Source organism: Mesoplodon densirostris, chromosome 16 (genome assembly GCF_025265405.1).
Source record: "Mesoplodon densirostris isolate mMesDen1 chromosome 16, mMesDen1 primary haplotype, whole genome shotgun sequence".
Taxonomy (NCBI): Eukaryota; Metazoa; Chordata; class Mammalia; order Artiodactyla; family Ziphiidae; genus Mesoplodon; species Mesoplodon densirostris.
In genome coordinates this window covers 39,248,749-39,266,739 of record NC_082676.1, presented here as the reverse complement: position 1 = coordinate 39,266,739, position 17,991 = coordinate 39,248,749, and the positions used below count along the sequence as shown (strand labels likewise).

The 17,991-nt window shown below is 44.3% G+C and overlaps 1 protein-coding gene across 1 annotated transcript; it reads left to right on the top strand.

Moving 5' to 3' along the window:
- The first annotated feature begins 2,266 nt into the window (after positions 1-2,266).
- LOC132476213 (small ribosomal subunit protein eS27-like) lies at positions 2,267-2,576 on the top strand. Its single transcript, XM_060078021.1, has one exon. The coding sequence runs from the start codon at positions 2,284-2,286 to the stop codon at positions 2,536-2,538; it is 255 nt and encodes an 84-aa protein (XP_059934004.1). The 5' UTR covers positions 2,267-2,283; the 3' UTR covers positions 2,539-2,576.
- Positions 2,577-17,991: the final 15,415 nt, after the last annotated feature.

Sequence of the window (17,991 nt, the reverse complement as noted above, 5' to 3'; positions counted from 1 at the left end):
CCTCCTCTTCAGTTTGTGTATTTAATGATCTACTAATGGATGCCAGTGCGGGCTCCTGGATATTGGTTTTATTCCATGTATTATAATCTATTTCTATCATTTCTTTCATTGCTCAGCTTGTTTCAGATTTGGTCCCTGGGAGCTCCTTCAAGCTGGTTCCTGTGTCCTTTTGACATGACCCTGTTGTTTTATTTAAAGCAATTTCTTACTTGTTGGCACTAAGATATTCTGGGCTCATCTTGTGCTTTTCCTACCCCAGCCTTGAACCAGCCACTCGCTGATGCTTTTACATCCGATAACAAGTCATCACTAGTAGTGTGGAAGCACCCTGAAAACACACCCTGTGGTATATGTTATAATATCTCCCTCTGCACCAGCATAGAGCCCAAGCTTTGATCACTTATTTGCTCAATAAATTACTGGTTATTGAGAAATAGAATTTGTCGCACCTATTCCTTGGTCCGGCAAGAATGCACCAGCCCTTACCAGGCGCTAGGCCCTGTGATGGTTGTTAAGATAGAGGTTAACCAAGCCCAAATCCCCCTCCCAAGAGCTCAGAAGCAAGTGGGGAAACAGGAAGCCAGTATAGCCAGAGGACAGCACGTGCTCAAACAAGGCACCAAAGACCACAGATATCACATCCCAAAGGAGATCCAAGGCACATGCAGAATTTACCAAAGAGTGATCTAAATTTTAGGAGTTTAACAACTCCTAAACCTCTCACTCATACCAAGGGTTAAGAGTTGGAGATTAGGGAGGACTTTTGAAGACAGCTTCTTGGGAGAAAGCTATGCTAAGTCCCAACCCCAGCCCTACCTCCAAGGGGAAGGGACGCTATCTCCTAACCCAAGCCTGATGTCAGAGACTTCAAAGAAAGGAGATTAAGAAAGGATTTTTAGAACCAGATGCTGTGCTGTTAATCCCAGCCCCTACCAAAGGAGAGGGTTGGGGCGGGGGGGTGTCTATACTTCACCTTGAGCTTCAAGAAGGGGGCTATGGGGTTTCAACAGAAGCCACCAAAGCACTTAATACATATCCCCTAAATTGGAAGACATAAAGGGCTGGTGTCTGTTTCCTACCTGAGAAATACAAAGGGTGAGAGATGAGTGAGCCAGTCCCTGATAGACAAACCTAGGAAACGTGGTGACAGTCGGGTTCTTTCTCTGCCGAAAGAGCATACAGGACAAAACATACAGGCATCTCCCATGGACCAGGTAGGGTTTTAGATCCTATCCTACAGAGCCACTTAGAGACGCAATAGACCTCCACAGAAAGACCTAGAGGCACCCCTGGAAGTATAGAGGTCACATAAAGAGCAAGCAACAGGATCCAGGAAGATGCATCACTCACATCAAAGGAACTATAGCTGAGAGGTCCTCAGAAATCAGATTAGGGTCTCTGAAGATGCAAAAACCCCACAAAAGTGCCCCCCAGAGAAAGACCCCCTTAAACCTCCTCAGGGACAGAAAATGTGACATCACAGCCCTCAAGTTCCAGGCACCCAGGCTGTGCGGCTCCCCCCTTACCTCCTCTTCCTCCTCAGACCCCAACCATGCAGGGGTCAGGAGGTGGTAGTAGAAGGATCAGGAGGGCCAGGAGGAAAAGCAAGAAGAAGGGAAAGAGAGGAGACGACACCCACCCCGTCCCCGGATTTCCTGTCTGCACCAGGCTCAACATAGAAGCGTGGGTTTGATCGACTTTAATTCAGGTTGTGACCTTTGATTATCATGTGGGACTGGGATTCTGTTTTATAAATTAGAGTGACCATGAGAGTGTTTCCTCCCTTCCTGGCCCAGAGGTCATCGACTGGCAGGGAAAGAGCTAGCCCCACAGAACAGGGAAGCAAACATAAAGTTGCGTTAGGATCACAGCCCATGATCTGTATGATTTAAACAAATCCTTCAAAGGATGCAGGAACAAAGCACTGTTAACAGCCCAAAAGGAGAACTTTAAACAAACCATTAATTTCTGGGTGCCTCAGTGTCCTCGTCCAAAAGCAAAAAGAAAGGAAGAAATTAGTATCCTAAGAGCCTTCGGAAGATAACAAGGAGGACGGGGTATCCAGGACTACCGAATCCACGCTCTGGGTGAGGCCTCTTACCTACATCACCTTATTTAATCTGTGCCTAAACACAGAGAAATGTGGTGGGATGCCAAATAAAGCTGGATAAAAGAAAACCATCTGTCTCAGAGGATGCCTCCACACCAGAAATCTTCATATGTGGCTCGGCTGATAGAAAAAGAGAAACAGCTTTCCGACGGTGACGACCTCCCCACGAGAACATGCCTCTCACAAAGGATCTCCTTCATCCCTCTCCAGACGAGGAGAAGAGGAAACACAAGAAGAAGCGCCTGGTGCAGAGCCCCAATTCCTATTTCATGGATGTGAAATGCCCAGGATGCTATAAAATCACCACCGTCTTTAGCCACGCACAGACAGTAGTTTTGTGTGTTGGCTGCTCTACCGTTCTCTGCCAGCCTACAGGAGGAAAAGCAAGGCTTACAGAAGGATGCTCCTTCAGACGGAAGCAGCACTAAAAGCCCCTGGAATCAAGATGAATGGGAAACCATCCCAATAAACACATTTTGGATAAAAAAAAAAAAAAAAAAAAAAGAAAGAAAAAGAGAAACAAAAACTCAAAACTCCTGAATTCAATCAGCTTTATCTCTCTCTCTCTCTCTCTCTCTCTCTCTCTCTCTCTCTCTCTCTCTCTCTCCCCTCCTCTCCCTCTCCCTCTCCCTCTCTCTTCTTTCAGGAGCACTTTTCACCACCAGACAATATTTCCCTTTTAAGTTCAGATATGTGTTTTTAAAGCTTTACAAAACGTGTGGCGGGAGCTTCCTTTTCCTGGAAGGTGGACTATTCCCAGGGCCCACAGTCTCCTGCAGCGGGCAGTTCTCTCTGGCCGTCACTGCGGCAGGGAGACAGTGCTTTCACCCACCCCCAGAATGCATTCCCTGCAAACCGAGCCAGCAAAAGGCTCCTGAGGAGCAGATGTTTCTGTTTAAGGCTGATAGGAACTGCAGGGACCATTTTTCTCCCCATCAGTTTTCAAGTGCAAGAGGCAGCTGTTTGCCAGGAACACAGACCTGGATTCTAATGAGGTTCGTGGCTGAGCCAGGCCTGCAAGAGGTGGGCCTGACCAATACCAGGATGAGGTTATTAATGAACCCGCAGAAAGCTGGCAAAGGGCCATTTCAAAACAGTCTGGAGGAGAAATGTCTTGTTTCCTGAAATGGAGTTTGATATTTTTAAAAGCATAATCAATGGGAATTGTCAATTTGGTCTAATTTCTGCCAGGGATTATTGCTCAATTTAAAGAAAGCACTGCCGATTTTTCAGGGTATTGGTTTTCCCCCAAGGTTCATGACGCAACAATCACACACTATATCCCCAGAAACCTAACCTACAGGCTCCTTGTGAAGTTGGGCAGGTGGATTGGTGTCAGTCCAGCTAATGACCACCCCCCGGGTGGGTACCTGCTCCATTCTTTTATAACTTTGGAGAAACCAGGAGCTTTCACATCTCCACCCAGGAGAGAACGCTGCTTACGATGAAGTGTTTCCCATACTGGTTTCATCCATAGCGTCAGCATCTGCTTTGCAGACACCCTGCTCTGTTTAAATAACCAAATGTGACTTTGCTAATACAGATTCTCATTCATGGGAGTTTCTGCTATGACCATTTTGGGAGCAAGAGACAAATGTTTAAGGACAAGTTTCTGATGTGGTTTTGGAGTGGAAAAATGAAAAGTGAAAAAATTCCTAGGCACTGACTTCAATTTTTCTGCAAATTGGAAAACGGCTGCAATTATTCTTTAAATAGAAAGTTATAGAAACAAACCTTTTCATTTTACAGTGAAAACCCCACAGACTTAGAATAAAATCCATCTGGAGAAAAAAAGACATTAATTTAAAGTCACTGTAAAATAGAACAGCTTAATATTAGAACCTCTCCTGTGCACACGTTTAGATAAGGGAGAGAGAATATCCCTGAGAAAATAACGGGCATTGCATTTACTGAGTGATTAATATGGATCAGGAGCTTTCATATATATTATCCCATTTTTTCTGCACCACAGTTTTAAGAGATTGATACTATTATGCAAACTTTGCCGATGCGAAACTGAGGCTCAGAGAGGTTAAGTCATTTGCCTAAGATAACACAGTTAATAAATAGTTAAGTTCAGGGATTTTTTAAAATTAAATATTTGTCTCTAAATCTGCTTATATGAGTGAAAGCTGTATATGAAAAACACTGAAACTTACTGAGAAGTCACCCACAATACCCGAAGATAACTACCTTTCTTTCTACGTATACTTGTGTGCACACACACACACTCATATACACACTTAAATGGAATCATACACACTGTTATACATCTGCTTTTTCCCTTTCTAATGTGTTCTAATGTGTTCTAATCATGATTCCCTGTGTTCCACACTATTTTTCATTGTCCCATAATTCTCCACTGCATTGCTGTACCAAATTCTATTTAACCATTCCTCTACTGGATAATTAGGTTGTTTCTAATTTCTTTCTATTATGAACAATGATGTAATGAATATCCTTGCAAATAAATCTTTGCCTGCATCCAGACTTGTTCTTTAGGGTAAATTCCTACAGATGGAATTTCTGACTCAAAAAATAAGAATATTTTCAGGCATATATATATACAAATATATATACACACACACATATATATGCAGTTGTACTAGGTTAAATCAGTGTATGCAAATGCCCCTTCCCTCAAACTCTAACACTGGCATTGTCTTTTTCAAAAATGCCAATTTTTGAAAATTGTAAAAGTGCAAAAAATGACCTCCTGTCTAAACTTTTATTTCCTTAATCAGTAGTGATAATGACCTGTTTTCCTGTTTCCCTACCATTTGCATTTCTTCTTTTGTGAATTGTTAAGTGTTTTTGCCCATTTTATAACCAGGGCAATCATTCTTTATTTTAGTGATTTGTTACCACTCAATATATTAAGTTGATCGCACCTTTTTCTGTAATATATGTTGCAAATAGATGCCCCAGCTCATATTAAGCTCTTTTTCTAGCTTATGGTGGTAATTTGCCAAACTAAAACTTTAAAATTTTAGGTTGTCAAATGCACCAATCAATCTTTAAAATTCCGCCTTTAACCGGAACTTAAAAATCAACATATATATTATTCTAACATTCTTATGAGTTTTTTAAATAACACCTTTAAGGCATCCTGAAGTCTAATTTCCAAACTGTTAATAATTCGTTGACTAAAATCATTCCCTTCACTTTACTGTACACTCAATTGTTACATATACTGAGCCTGTTGTGCACTTCATACTCTGTTCCTTTGATTGACTCGGCTTCGAGCCAGGGCCACCTGCTTGAATCATCATAGGTTTACAATGGGCTTTCAAATCCAGTCACTGGAAGCTACTGCTTTCTGACCACAGAGCCTGTGTTTTTCTACAGTAATCCATCTGGGGGCTCAAGGAGGGAATTGTCACCATGCTGAGGTTGGAAAGAAAAGCTCTTACAGAAACATAGCTCTGCTTTCCACTTGTCACCAGAGCTGGTCTTGCCAAGGAAAGTGAAATGAACAGAAGACTGGACTGTGGATGCCGGGTTGAGGCTATGTTTATGGAGAGTCAAAAGATTCATCCCATCTTAAAAACATGAATGGATGTTAACGGAGGGCTACTATGTGCTGAGAGTCGTGCTAGGCTCTGGGGAAATGGAGATGAATAAGATGCGATACTTGGCTTCAAGAAGGTCACAGAGTAAGTACGTATAGGAAATCAAACACACTGACCGCACCTCGTGGCTGAGTCTCCTCAGCATCTCTTCTCTGGGGCCACCAGCCCTGAGCTCAGGATTCTTTCTGCCCTGGCTTCTGAGGAGGCAGGAATTACTCAAGCAGTCCATCTTCCCTTCCTCCAGTGAGTATGCTGCTAAATCAGTTCCCTACTTTCCACTAAGTGCTAAAGGATTTTAGTTTGTGTTCTAATTGTTAGCATGGATCAAACACAAAAAATTAAAAACACAATTGCAAACCCAAATTTAAAAATTTTTGAAATCAGTAAATCAAGTTCCCTCTGAGACTTCTCCAGGGAAAAACAGTGCCCCTTCCCTGAAGGCTGAAGCTCTGAATAATGCTGACCTTTCCTGAAGTCAAAGTTCACCACTGCCAACCCTGCCATGGCAAGATCCAGGCTCCTGCACAGGAGGACCTCCACGTCACTCCCACTCCGTGTGGTTCAAGCTCTAGGTTTCATCTTCCATCTTTGTATAGATGTCATTAGTTCACTGAACCAACCCCCTATGCTTCTGGCTTTTTCCCAAGTCACCTTCTTTGATGGATCTATGGGCAACCACCTGACCCCATTCTGTTGTTGATGAAGAAGCCTCCAAGAAAGCTTATTTTAAAAGTCTGACTCTTTGACTCAGACTGGAATGCTCCTTTGACTCTGCAACGTCTTCCTCCTGCCCTTCCATGGATGTAATGGCTGGGATGGCAGCAGCCATTTTGTGATCATGAGGCAACAAGTATGAATACAAAAAAAAAAAAAAAAAGAAAAAGGAAATTTAAAAACCCGGCATATTAAGAATAGTGGAGCAGAAGAATGAGAGCCTGGGTTCAAGATGTCACCGTTGAGCCATCATATCATTCCTGGGCCACCTACCCCAGACTTCTGAGTGAGAAATATAAGCACTCATTTATTTAAGCTATTGTTAATACGATTTTTGTTATCTGCAAGCCAAACACATTCCTAGTGTGATCCTCATTCTGGGTTCTCATTCCAGTAACATAACTAGTCTCTCAGTGCATCTTTTTTTTTTTTTTTGAGGTAAAATTATCATGGCATAAAATTAACCATTAACTATTTTAAATGGCATAATTCAGTGTTGTTTTACATTCACAACATTGTACTACCATCATTTCTATATAGTTCGAAGACAAAAAACAAACAAACAAACCAAACTCCATACCCATCAGCAGTCACTTCTGACTCCTCCCTCCCTCCAGCCCCTGGAAACCACTAATCTACTTTCTGTCTCTATAGATTTACCTCTTCTGGACATTTTATACAAATAGAATCATATAATATGTGTCCTTTTGCATCTGGCTTCTTTCATTAAGCATAATGTTTTCAAGGTTCATCTGTGTTGTAGCATGTGTCAGGGCTTCATTTCTTTTCATGGCTAAATAATACTCCATTGCATGAATATACCACATTGCATTGTCCATTCATCCATTGATAGACACTTGGGTTGTTTTCACCTTTTGGTTATTTGCTGCCATTCATGTACATTTTGTTTGAACTTCTGTTTTCAGTTATTCTGAGTATTTACTAGGAGTGGAATTCCTGAGTCATGTGATCATTCCATGTCTAACCTTTTTTTTTAATCTAAATTCTTATACATATTTTATTGATGTGGACCATTTTTAGAGTCTTTATTGAATTTGTTAACAACATTGCTTCTGTTTTATGTTTTGGTTTTTTGGCCGTGAGGCATGTGGGATCTTAGCTCCATGACCAGGGACTGAACTCGCACTCCATGCATTGGAAGGTGAAGTCTTAACCACTGGACCACCAGGGAAGTCCCACATGTCTAACTTTTTGAGGAGACATAACCTAACACTTGGCAGCTCTTTTCCTTAGAATCCTGGAGGATGCCCCCTGAAGGTCAAACCAAGACCAGAGTTCTGCTCCCCAGAGACCAGTCTGCCCGAGGCTATGCATGCTGTCCAATTGGAGATATTCCCCCATGTTTCCTCTACAAATGGTCCACCCAGTACTTCAGCTTCAGCCCTGGTCTAACCACAGGCCACTCTCTTGACCTGTGGCCCCCATTACTCTGGAACCCAGTATCCACTGGACTAGACTGCCTACCCAACCCCAGGTATTGGAAAGAGAGCACTTCAGGCATGAGAGAAAAATGAGATGGATGAGTGCTCCCAGCTCTCCTGGGTAAGTGGACTCTGGTGGAGGTTTCAGGAGTTAGAGTGAGGGCTGGAGAGGGCAGGACTGGACAAAGGGGAGCCAAGGGAGATGAAAGACTGGGTCCGGGGAAAAGCTGAGACACAGAGGAGAGAATTATGTGTCAGACACCGGACAGATTCCCCAAAGGCTGAGATATCTTAGGGTGTCTGAGGGTCCCAGAGTGGGGTCTGTAGCACTCAGATAGCAAGCCTTTGTCATGCCCCAAAATGTAAGTCTGGACCTGAGACAATTCTGCAATCCTCCACTGGCACCCACTCCTTACTAAATCGTGTTATAGTCTCTAAAAGAGTCCAAATCCCAGTCAATCTTTTCAGTGAAAGGTCCACATAAGAGCGGTAATATGTTTCTGCTGTGAGTGGATATACCCTTGCATTTTTCATATTACAGAGACAAGAGTTTCAGGCGTAGATCTTTGCTTTATGTAATCTGTAAGTGCTAGGAAAGAGTGTCAAATTTTAGAAAAGGTTAAACACATTTGTGTATTAACTCAAAATGGTGAAAAATGAAGAACTCAAAATTTCATCTTCTCTGTTTCCAAGGACACTAGCAGTTTCGTATCACCGTATTCTACTACTCTTTAAGTAAGAGAAATACACACACTTCCCCCTCCCCCATAAAGAAATAAAGCTCATCACTCATAGGGAAGGGGGTTTGGAGCCGTGTTCTCTATTTCACGGAGAAACAGAATCACAGACAAGAAGGGTCCTGGGAGGCCACCTGGTCCTATCAACCCATTTTGCAAATGGGGAAGCTGGCCCCTGTAATGTTAGGTAACATCAAGGGCGTACGTAGGTCGGCAGCTGAGCAAGGGCAACACAACAGCTTGGGTCTTTTCCATCATACTGCCTCCCTTCTTACAGTTCAAGACGAGATTCCAAACAAAGCTAGGAATTCATCACTGCACGGCAGCAAACCAGCGGCCCCTGCTTTTGCCGTTGTTCATGGTACAACTGCCAAAACAGTTTGACAGCTCCAGACACAGAGTTCATGTTCCAAATCATGTCTTCCCATTAGAGCTCTGATTTTCTTCCTCCTGGTGTAATTATCCATCTTATTCAGAGATGTCAAACCGTGGGTGCTTGTGAGGCTAAAAGACAGGCCACTCACAGGAGTCTGAAGCTCTAGGTTGATGGGTTGAGACTGTCATAATGTACAAATGAGGGCTACTATTTTGAGAGCACGGACCTCGTATCTGGCACAGACACAAACTGACTCCTGTAAATCACTGCAAAACACTAGAAGTGGCTGTGATCACTATCCGCACTCTTCATCTGACAAAACGAGGCACAGAGGCAAACGCTTGTCCGAGGCTATATAATTAATAAGCAAAGAACTGGGATCCCTACGCAAGCCCCCTGACCTCAGGCATTTGCCCCCTGGCTGAAACACAAGGGAGTGGGGTGGGGCCCCTTGCTGATTTGTTCACTTCCGGCTACATAGTTTCCATGACAACAGAGCTGTTTCACCAAGGTCAGACACACACTTCACAGCCCTGAGGGGTCCCTTGACTTAGGACTTTTTAAAGAGAGAAAGTTTGGCTGAGAAGGGTTGAACCCACATGTGGAATGGAAACCACATTTAATGCTAAGTTAAAGGCAGAATCACACTGAAACCAGGCTAAAGATGTGAGCACAAGTCTCCAGATTAATCTTCCCCTCCCTCCTCTCCCCTTTCCAGTTCTCAAGTGCCTGGCTTAGTGGAAGGAAGAGTCAGACAAACCTAGACTTAAATCCAGCCCCAGCTACAAAGGTACGGAGCATGGTAGCCTGACAATCACTTCCAATCCATCTCTCCAGCGAGAAGACATGGCGACCCCCAGCTAATTGGGGATGCGAGAGTCACCTTTTTACTCCCTTGCCTCTTTCATTGTGTCGTCCGCATCCGTGGCTCCTTTATAAGATGCCCCACACTTTCCTTGTTCCAAGCCAGTGCAGGCTATGAGCCCCTCTCTTCATCTAGGGGATTGTGACGCTTTGCAGAATCACCTTACCTCTACGCTTATTTGCAGGCTCAAAATGCACCTTGACTACTGACTCTTTACCCAAAGTGTAGCTAAGGAAACTGCTACTGCCCAAGGCAGCCTGTGACATGGCCTCCACTGAGGACTGTTTCTACAAGAGTGGCTTTGCTCTGGGTGTGAAGCACTGCACTGCTGCCTTCCTTCTGCAGCTCCGTGCTCTGTCCCTGTGGGCCGGAGGGTGTTTCTGCTGGATCTCCCGACATGGTCATGTTTAACATCTCTACCACCACTCACTCATCATCCTATGAGCCCTGGAGGTGTAAATATTGAAGGACTTCGTGCCCCTACTCTGGCTGTTGTGTAGCATGGGCATACACACTTGCATGCATGTATGGAAAGACTCTCTTAGCTTCTGTGGTTGACAGCTCATGGGAGCCTACACAGCCTTTCTCTGGATGTGTCTGCAGAGACGAATACAGTTTTCATATGCCATACAAGTGCTACAGTGAAGAAACGGTGACTGGACAGAGGAATTCAAATGAATGGTTTGGGACGTAGTCCCCCTGTGTGCTGACAATAATGGGTCAGATATCCTGCCTGAGGCTCTGTAAGTACAGTGGAGGTATTGCAAGTGCGATTCCTGGTTATTACTGTTTCCATTTACAGAACATTTAAGTATTAAGGAAATGCACACCTGCAATTCCATTCCCCCCGGAAGGACAGATGGTTACCATCCTTGCCCTTTGTATCACCCCTCCCTCCCCCACGTCACCACTCTCTCCCTTTCTGCAATATCTTTCTCTTTCAGAATATTAACATGCTCCCATCTCTCTATTTCTTAAAAAATAAATAATCCCTCCCTAATTTTCAGTAACTGTTAAATTTAACTAACATGGAACCATCTAGACTCAGTAAAATGGGGGCAGAAACCAGCTTCATACATTCTCCCATGGTTGGGCTCTTCAAGCCCACTCCCTAGAGTAGCACTTTCCAATAAGATTTCCTGTGGTGGTGGAAATGTTCTAGGTCTACACTGTTCAGTAGCGTAGACACCAGCCACGGGTGGCCATTGAGCACTTGAAATGTGGCTAATGTGACCAAGGAACTGAGTTTTTTCTTTTATTTAATTTTCACTAATTTAAATGGAAATAGCCCCATGAGGCTGGTGGCTACCATGTTGGTTGGTCCCTGCCACCCCTGGATCTCACTGCAGTACTCTGCCATCGCCTTCCAAGTCACTTTCAGTGAGAGGAAGTCTCATCTCAGTATTGAAACCGTCTTGCCTGGTGTCATAATCACATTATTACAGTCAAGTCTAGGCTAATAACAATACTCCGTTCTTCATACTTTGATCCACTTGGAACCCCTCCTCTCTGCCCACCAGGCCAGCTTTCTGGAGTGTATGGTGTGTGTTTGGTGTGGTGGGGAGGGGTAGTCTCTTACTTCTTCATTCCGCCCCCTCCTCTATTCCCCAGCTTCACTTCCCTCCAGGGTCAGAGCAGGGGATAGAGGAGAGGGGAAGTGTGGACAAGATCCCATGGGTCCCTGCAGAGGTGGTCCAGTCCCAGGGCCCTCTGGATGGGGGGACCCACAGTTGTGACCCTCCCTCTTCTAGGACATATTTGTGGAGGTTTTGCACATCCCCAGTGGGGTTCTCTTGCTGTACTTTCTTGACCTGGGCAATGCCTCACCTCCTCGGTGGACCACTTAGTTCAGTGCCCACCTCTCATGTGGGCCTCTTAAGACCCCTTTTTAGACAACCCCAGGTGGGCTGCATTCCTCTGAGCCTATAGCTGAACCCCAGAAGCACAGCCCTCAGTGGAGAAGCAGCTTGCTTTCAAGGTCTCCCAGCTTCTACCCTTGTCCCTGGCAATCTATTCTCAACTCAGCAAACCTAAGGAGCCCATTAAATGTAAGTCACATAAGGCCATCCCTCTGCTCCATACTCCCTGCTGGTTGAAAGCAGAACCCTCATAGCGGCCCAAATTCTGGTTCTCAGTCTTGGCTGCACAGAACTGGGATCTCCTGGGAGACCTTTAAAATACTGATTCCTGGATCCCACCCCCAGGGATTCAGATTTAATGGGATTCTGGTATGAGGTGGGGCCTCAGCATCAGGATTTTTAAAACTCCCCAGGTGGTTTTAATGCACATCCAAGGTTAAGAACCACTGGTCTGCCTACACAACCTGGACCCTGTCTCCTCTCTGTCCTCATCCCCCACTTCTCTTCCCTGCATCCTCTCTGCTCCATCCACAAGGGCCCCCTTGCCATTCTCAATCACCCTGGGCTTGCTGTGGCCCCAGGGCCTTTGCACTTGTTATCCACTCTGCCTGGAATGCTCCTCCCTTACCTCCTTCAGGTCCTTGCTGAAATGTCCCCTTTTCAGTGACATGTTATTAAAAAACGGAGCCCACCCCATGCATCTACTAACACCTGCCTCTTCTCTGCTTTCTTTTCTCCATTGTAACTAACACAATTTAGTATACAATATATTTTGCTTGTTTATTATTGCCTTCCATTAGAACTCAACCTCTGCCAGGTGAAGGATTTTTGTCTATTTTGCTCACAGCTGTAGTCCCTGGACCTAGAACAGTGATGACACATGATAGGTGCTGCATAAAGTTTTCTCAGATGAATGACAGAGACTCTGTCATATTCATGATAGAATCGGCAAAGTGAATGAATGAATGAATGAATGAATGAATGAATACAGACTGGGCCTGGCCTGAGCTTGTCAGAGACTGTCTTGGACATGAGGAGATGCTAGAGGGAAAGAGCAGCCCCACTGTGAGTCTCTGGAGAGTCCAGGTGAGTTCTGATCCCAGTCCATCTTCCATCCCAACAGACGAGTACTTCAGGCAACATCCCAGGCAGCAGCTGGTCAGCCTTCAGCCAATGAGTCTTGTTAAGTCCTGGCTGTGGTCCACACCACGTGTCCTCTCATGTCCCTGAGAGACATCCTTCAATGGGCCCAAGACCATGGGAAGGAAGAAGGAGAATCCGGATTTGAAGCGGGCTTCTGCCCTTGTCATTTCCAAACACTGTGCCATTTCCTTGTGCTCTGGCAGCTCAAGGACCTGCCTTATTAGGATTGTCACATGTGCTGCTCCTGGTTTATTTCACATATCCCACCACAAGAAAATGAGATCAGCCTTAGTACTCACAATTGCTATGACTCTTGGGAACCTGTTTGTACTGAAACAGTATAGATCCTCTTGCAACACTGGGATTTAGTGCCGGTCACAGCATCACTCACGACACTGCATCCATCCTCCACGGTGCGGCCCATGAACGCTGCTTCCCATGACTCTTTCAAATGTTGTTCTGTACTTTGCTGAAGGATCACAAATATGAGTCTCACCCAGAGGATGCAGGGAGATGTGAGCAATGATTCTTTTCTGGTCATGTTAAGTGCACTGTTCTGAATATTTTTTCAGCTTTTTTGAGGTAGAACTGACAATAGGGGTCATATATATTTAAGGTGTACATCACGATATTTTGTATACATCATGAAAGGGTCACACAATCAAGCTCATTAACATGTCTGTCACCTCACATAGTTACCATTTTCTTTCTTTGTTCTTTTTTTTATGATGAGAACACTTAAAATCTACCATCTTAGCAAATTTCAAATACATGATGTAGTGTCGTTAACTATAGTCCCCATGCTGTATGTTAGATTTCCAAAGTTTCTTTATCTTCCATAACTAAACTTTGTACCCTTTGACCAACATCTTCCCATTTCCCCCTCCCCACCCTAGCAGCCACCATTCTACTCGCTGCTTCTATGAGTTTGACTATTTTTAATTTCACACATAAGTGAGGTCATGCAATATTTATCTCTCTGGCTTATTTCACTTAGCAGATGTCCTCCAGGTTCATCCATATTGTCACAAAGGGCAAGATTTCCTTCCTTTCTAAGGCTGAATAATATTCTATCATTCCATTATGTAATATTCATATATATGTATATATGTGTGTGTGTGTAGTGTATATATATATACTACACACACACACATTTGACCCTTGAACAACACAGGTTTGAAACGTGCAGGTCCACTTTTACACAGACTTTTTTCCAATAGTAAATACTATAGTGCTACACGATCCACAGTTGGTTGAATCCACAGACATGGAACCACAGATACAGAGGACCAACTATAAATTATACATGAATTTCCAACTACATGGAGGGTCAGTGCACCTAACTCCCAAGCTGTTCAAGGGTCAACTGTGTGTGTATATGTCACATTTTCTTTATCCATTTATCAGAAATTTAAGTTGTTTCCATATCTTGGCTGTTGTGAATAATGCTGCAATGAACATGGGTGTGCATATATCTCTTCAAGATCTAGATTTCATTTCCTTTGGCTATATACCCAGAAATAGGATTGCTGGATAATACAAAAATCAACTCAAAATGGATGAAAGACTTAAATGTAAGACCTGAAACTGTACAACTACAAGAAAACATAGGGAAAAAGCTTCTTGACATTGATCTTGACAATGATTGTTTGGATATGACAACAGAAGCACAGGCAACAAAAGCAAAAATAGATAAACGGATTGCATCAAACTAAAAAGCTTCCACACGGTAAAGAAAACAATCAACAGAGTGAAAGGCAGCCTACACAATTGGAGAAAATATTTGAAAACCATATCTGATAATGGGTTAAATATTCAAAATATATAAGGAACTCATACAATTTCACCCTTCACTGATGGGGGCCAGGCACTTTCCTGCCAGCCCCTCAGCCTGTACCCTAGCAGGACTCTCAACTCTTGTAGCTCTTTTCCCTGGGGTCTCTTTGCCCAGGCAGGCGGTCCTCTTACCTGAGGTCCTTTCAAGACGACACCAGCCCAGCTATCCTCCCCAAGTCTACTCAGCTCGTGGGGAACACGGACCCTTGCCCAGCAGCTGGTGGACAGGCAGCTTGCCCCAGCTTGAGCCTTTCCTCCTCACTACACTTTCCACTGCCTCTTAGTAAGTTTCCCCACACCCTGCTGCTCTGTTCTTGAAGCAGCAGCATAAGCTCTCAGCCAGATCATCAGGTGGCAGTCTCCTCATCTGGCAAGTACCCCACTCCCCACATGGGGATATCCCAGGTTATCCCTCAGATGACTTAAGTTTAAGCATGGGGATGAGAGGCGCACACCCCATAACAACAGAGCACTGTTCTCCAAGACTGGTGATATGGCCTCAGAGTCCCAGAACCACTCTTGGGCCACCTGCTCACTGGTCCTGCAGGAGTGGCTCTAACACCTCTATTTGGAGATGTTGTTTGAGGTCCAGACGGACTCCCCCAGGCGTTTAATAGTTGCTGACCTTCATAAGCGCCTCCTAAGTGAACGTACCGTGCAGTCCCGTCAACTGGGTGTCATTGCTGCCACCTCCTCCGCAGATGAAGACATGGAGCCTTCGAGAGGCCACAGAATGCTCCCAGGGGTTACACAGCTGATAAGGATGGAAACTTCAGTCCATACTGGGCAGTTGGACCCCAGCATCTGTGCTCTCAAACCACTGCCCTAGCCTCCTGAACTAGGTACCCTGTGTCCCACGGAAGTCAAATAATTCATTGTATTAGTAAATGGTTTAATGTCTTTCTTTCCTTCCTTCCCCTTAAGGTCAAGGGCCTCTTATTCACTGCTGATTTTTTTTTCTATTTTTTTTATTAGTTTCTGCTTTATAACAAAGTGAATCAGTCATACATATACATCTGTTCCCACATCCCCTCCCTCATGCATCTCCCTCCCTCCCACCCTCCCCATCCCTCCCCTCCAGACGGTCACAAAGCACCGAGCTGATCTCCCTGTGCTCTGCGGCTGCTTCCCACTATCTATCTACCCTACGTTTGGTAGTGTATATATGTCCATGCCTCTCTCTCGCTTTGTCACAGCTTACCCTTCCCCCTCCCCATATCCTCAAGTCCATTCTCAAGTAGGTCTGTGTCTTTATTCCCGTTTTACCCCTAGGTTCTTCATGACATTTTTTTTCTTATATTCCATATATATGTGTTAGCATACGGTATTTGTCTTTCTCTTTCTGACTTACTTCACTCTGTATGACAGACTCTAGGTCTATCCACCTCATTACAAATAGCTCAGTTTCGTTTCTTTTTATGGCTGAGTAATATTCCATTGTATATATGTGCCACATCTTCTTTATCCATTCATCCGATGATGGACACTTAGGTTGTTTCCAGCTCCGGGCTATTGTGAATAGAGCTGCAATGAACATTTTGGTACATGTCTCTTTTTGAATTATGGTTTTCTCAGGGTATATGCCTAGTAGTGGGATTGCTGGATCATATGGTAGTTCTATTTTTAGTTTTTTAAGGAACCTCCATACTGTTCTCCATAGTGGCTGTTCCAATTCACATTCCCACCACACTGCTGATTTTTTAATGTTTAATAGTCTACTGTTTATATAGTGAGTGCTCAGTAAGTAGTTATTCAACAAATGACTGTACTCAAAGACAAATGGGAGAGGAGTTGGCTATGCCTAAGACCCCCAGAGATAAAGGGGCTGATTACCCCAGCCATAAGGATTTATAGCCTGAGTCAAGTGGACACAATACCAAAAAAAGACGAAGTTCAGGAGAAGGAAACACAAAGGCCCCTGTCTTTCAGATGGCATCACCTCGGCTCATTAGCTCTGGGAGCTAAGGATTGCAGCCTCAGTCCCCAGTTCTGTTTTCTTCTTGGGAACCTGTGAGCTCCTAGGGTAGTCAGGCAGGTCCCTGGCCAGGCAAGTGGAGTCATGGTGTCAGGGTATTGAGAGGGCCTTTGGAAGTGTAGGAAGAGACATGGCTCGTGAGGAATGGGGTTTTGTCCCCTTTGTTCTTCCTGCTTCTTTCCCAGAAAGGTAGTGCTTTTCCAGAGTCTCAGAATATGTCTTTCATAGGAAAAAAATCTGTCTGATAATGTGCTACTTTTATTGGAAAATATCACTGCTAAAGGCAACAGCATCAACCTAATATGGTTTTTATGAATATAGTTGAAAAGTAGAAAGTCAATGCCAAATCAATCCCATCTATGAACCTGAAGATGTTGCCATGTATTTCACAAATTAGTGAGAAAGTAGCAGAGTTTAGAAGGTGAATACACAGAGGCTGGTGGTCCTTGCTAAAACTCAGGGGCTCTGGCTAATCTGAGACATGCCACTGTCTGCTGGATGTGCCACATGCCTCCCCTTTATTTCCAGCGAGGTGTTCGGCTCCCCTCTCAGATTGTAACAGGCTTCCTGTGCTGCTGCAAGAAAATAATCACAGGCTTGCTCCACGGCTCATGGCCTGATGGCAGCAAATGCCTCCTTTTACTTTCCCCATTGTCACCGTGGCTTCCTCTAAGGAAAATCACATTCAGTCGCTATGTCTTACTTATGTCAGGACTCATAATAAGGAATTATCACCCGGCAGAAATAAAGTGCTCAGTTCTTCCCTTAGATCTGCTATGAACTTGGTCTTGGGATCACAAAGGTCAACCAAGTTGTCCCCAGAGTTAGAAGGCCGACATGCTCACAAAAGTTGCAATGCCACTCAATATGAGCTGTTATAACCATTTTGACATAGTGTTGCGGGAACACGGGAGAGTTAAGGAAAGCAGAGAAGGCTCCCTGTAGGACGTGCCATCTGAGCAGTGTCCTGCCATAGACAAGGTCAGGAAAGGGTGTCCAAGAAGAGGAAACAGCTGAGGCGAAGGCACAGAGGCACAACAGCATGGGATTTATCAGAGAAGACACGAGTGGCTCCTGTGTGGCTAGATCATAAAGAAATGGAAAAGGATAGATGTAGATTTTTAAGGGGTGAGCATGTCATGTGACTGAGTAACACTGGTCACATAGGTGGTTACCAATTTGCCTACATGTCAGACTAGCCGTGAATCTGATTCTTATTAGAATCACACTGTTACACATTCATAACATCTTTAGGGCTGAGTCTTGATAGAATCAGAACAACCCGTGTGTTTTACAGATTAAGAAATTTTGGAACAGAGAGGGTAAGTGCCTTGCCAAGAAGTCACACAGCAATTTAGGATG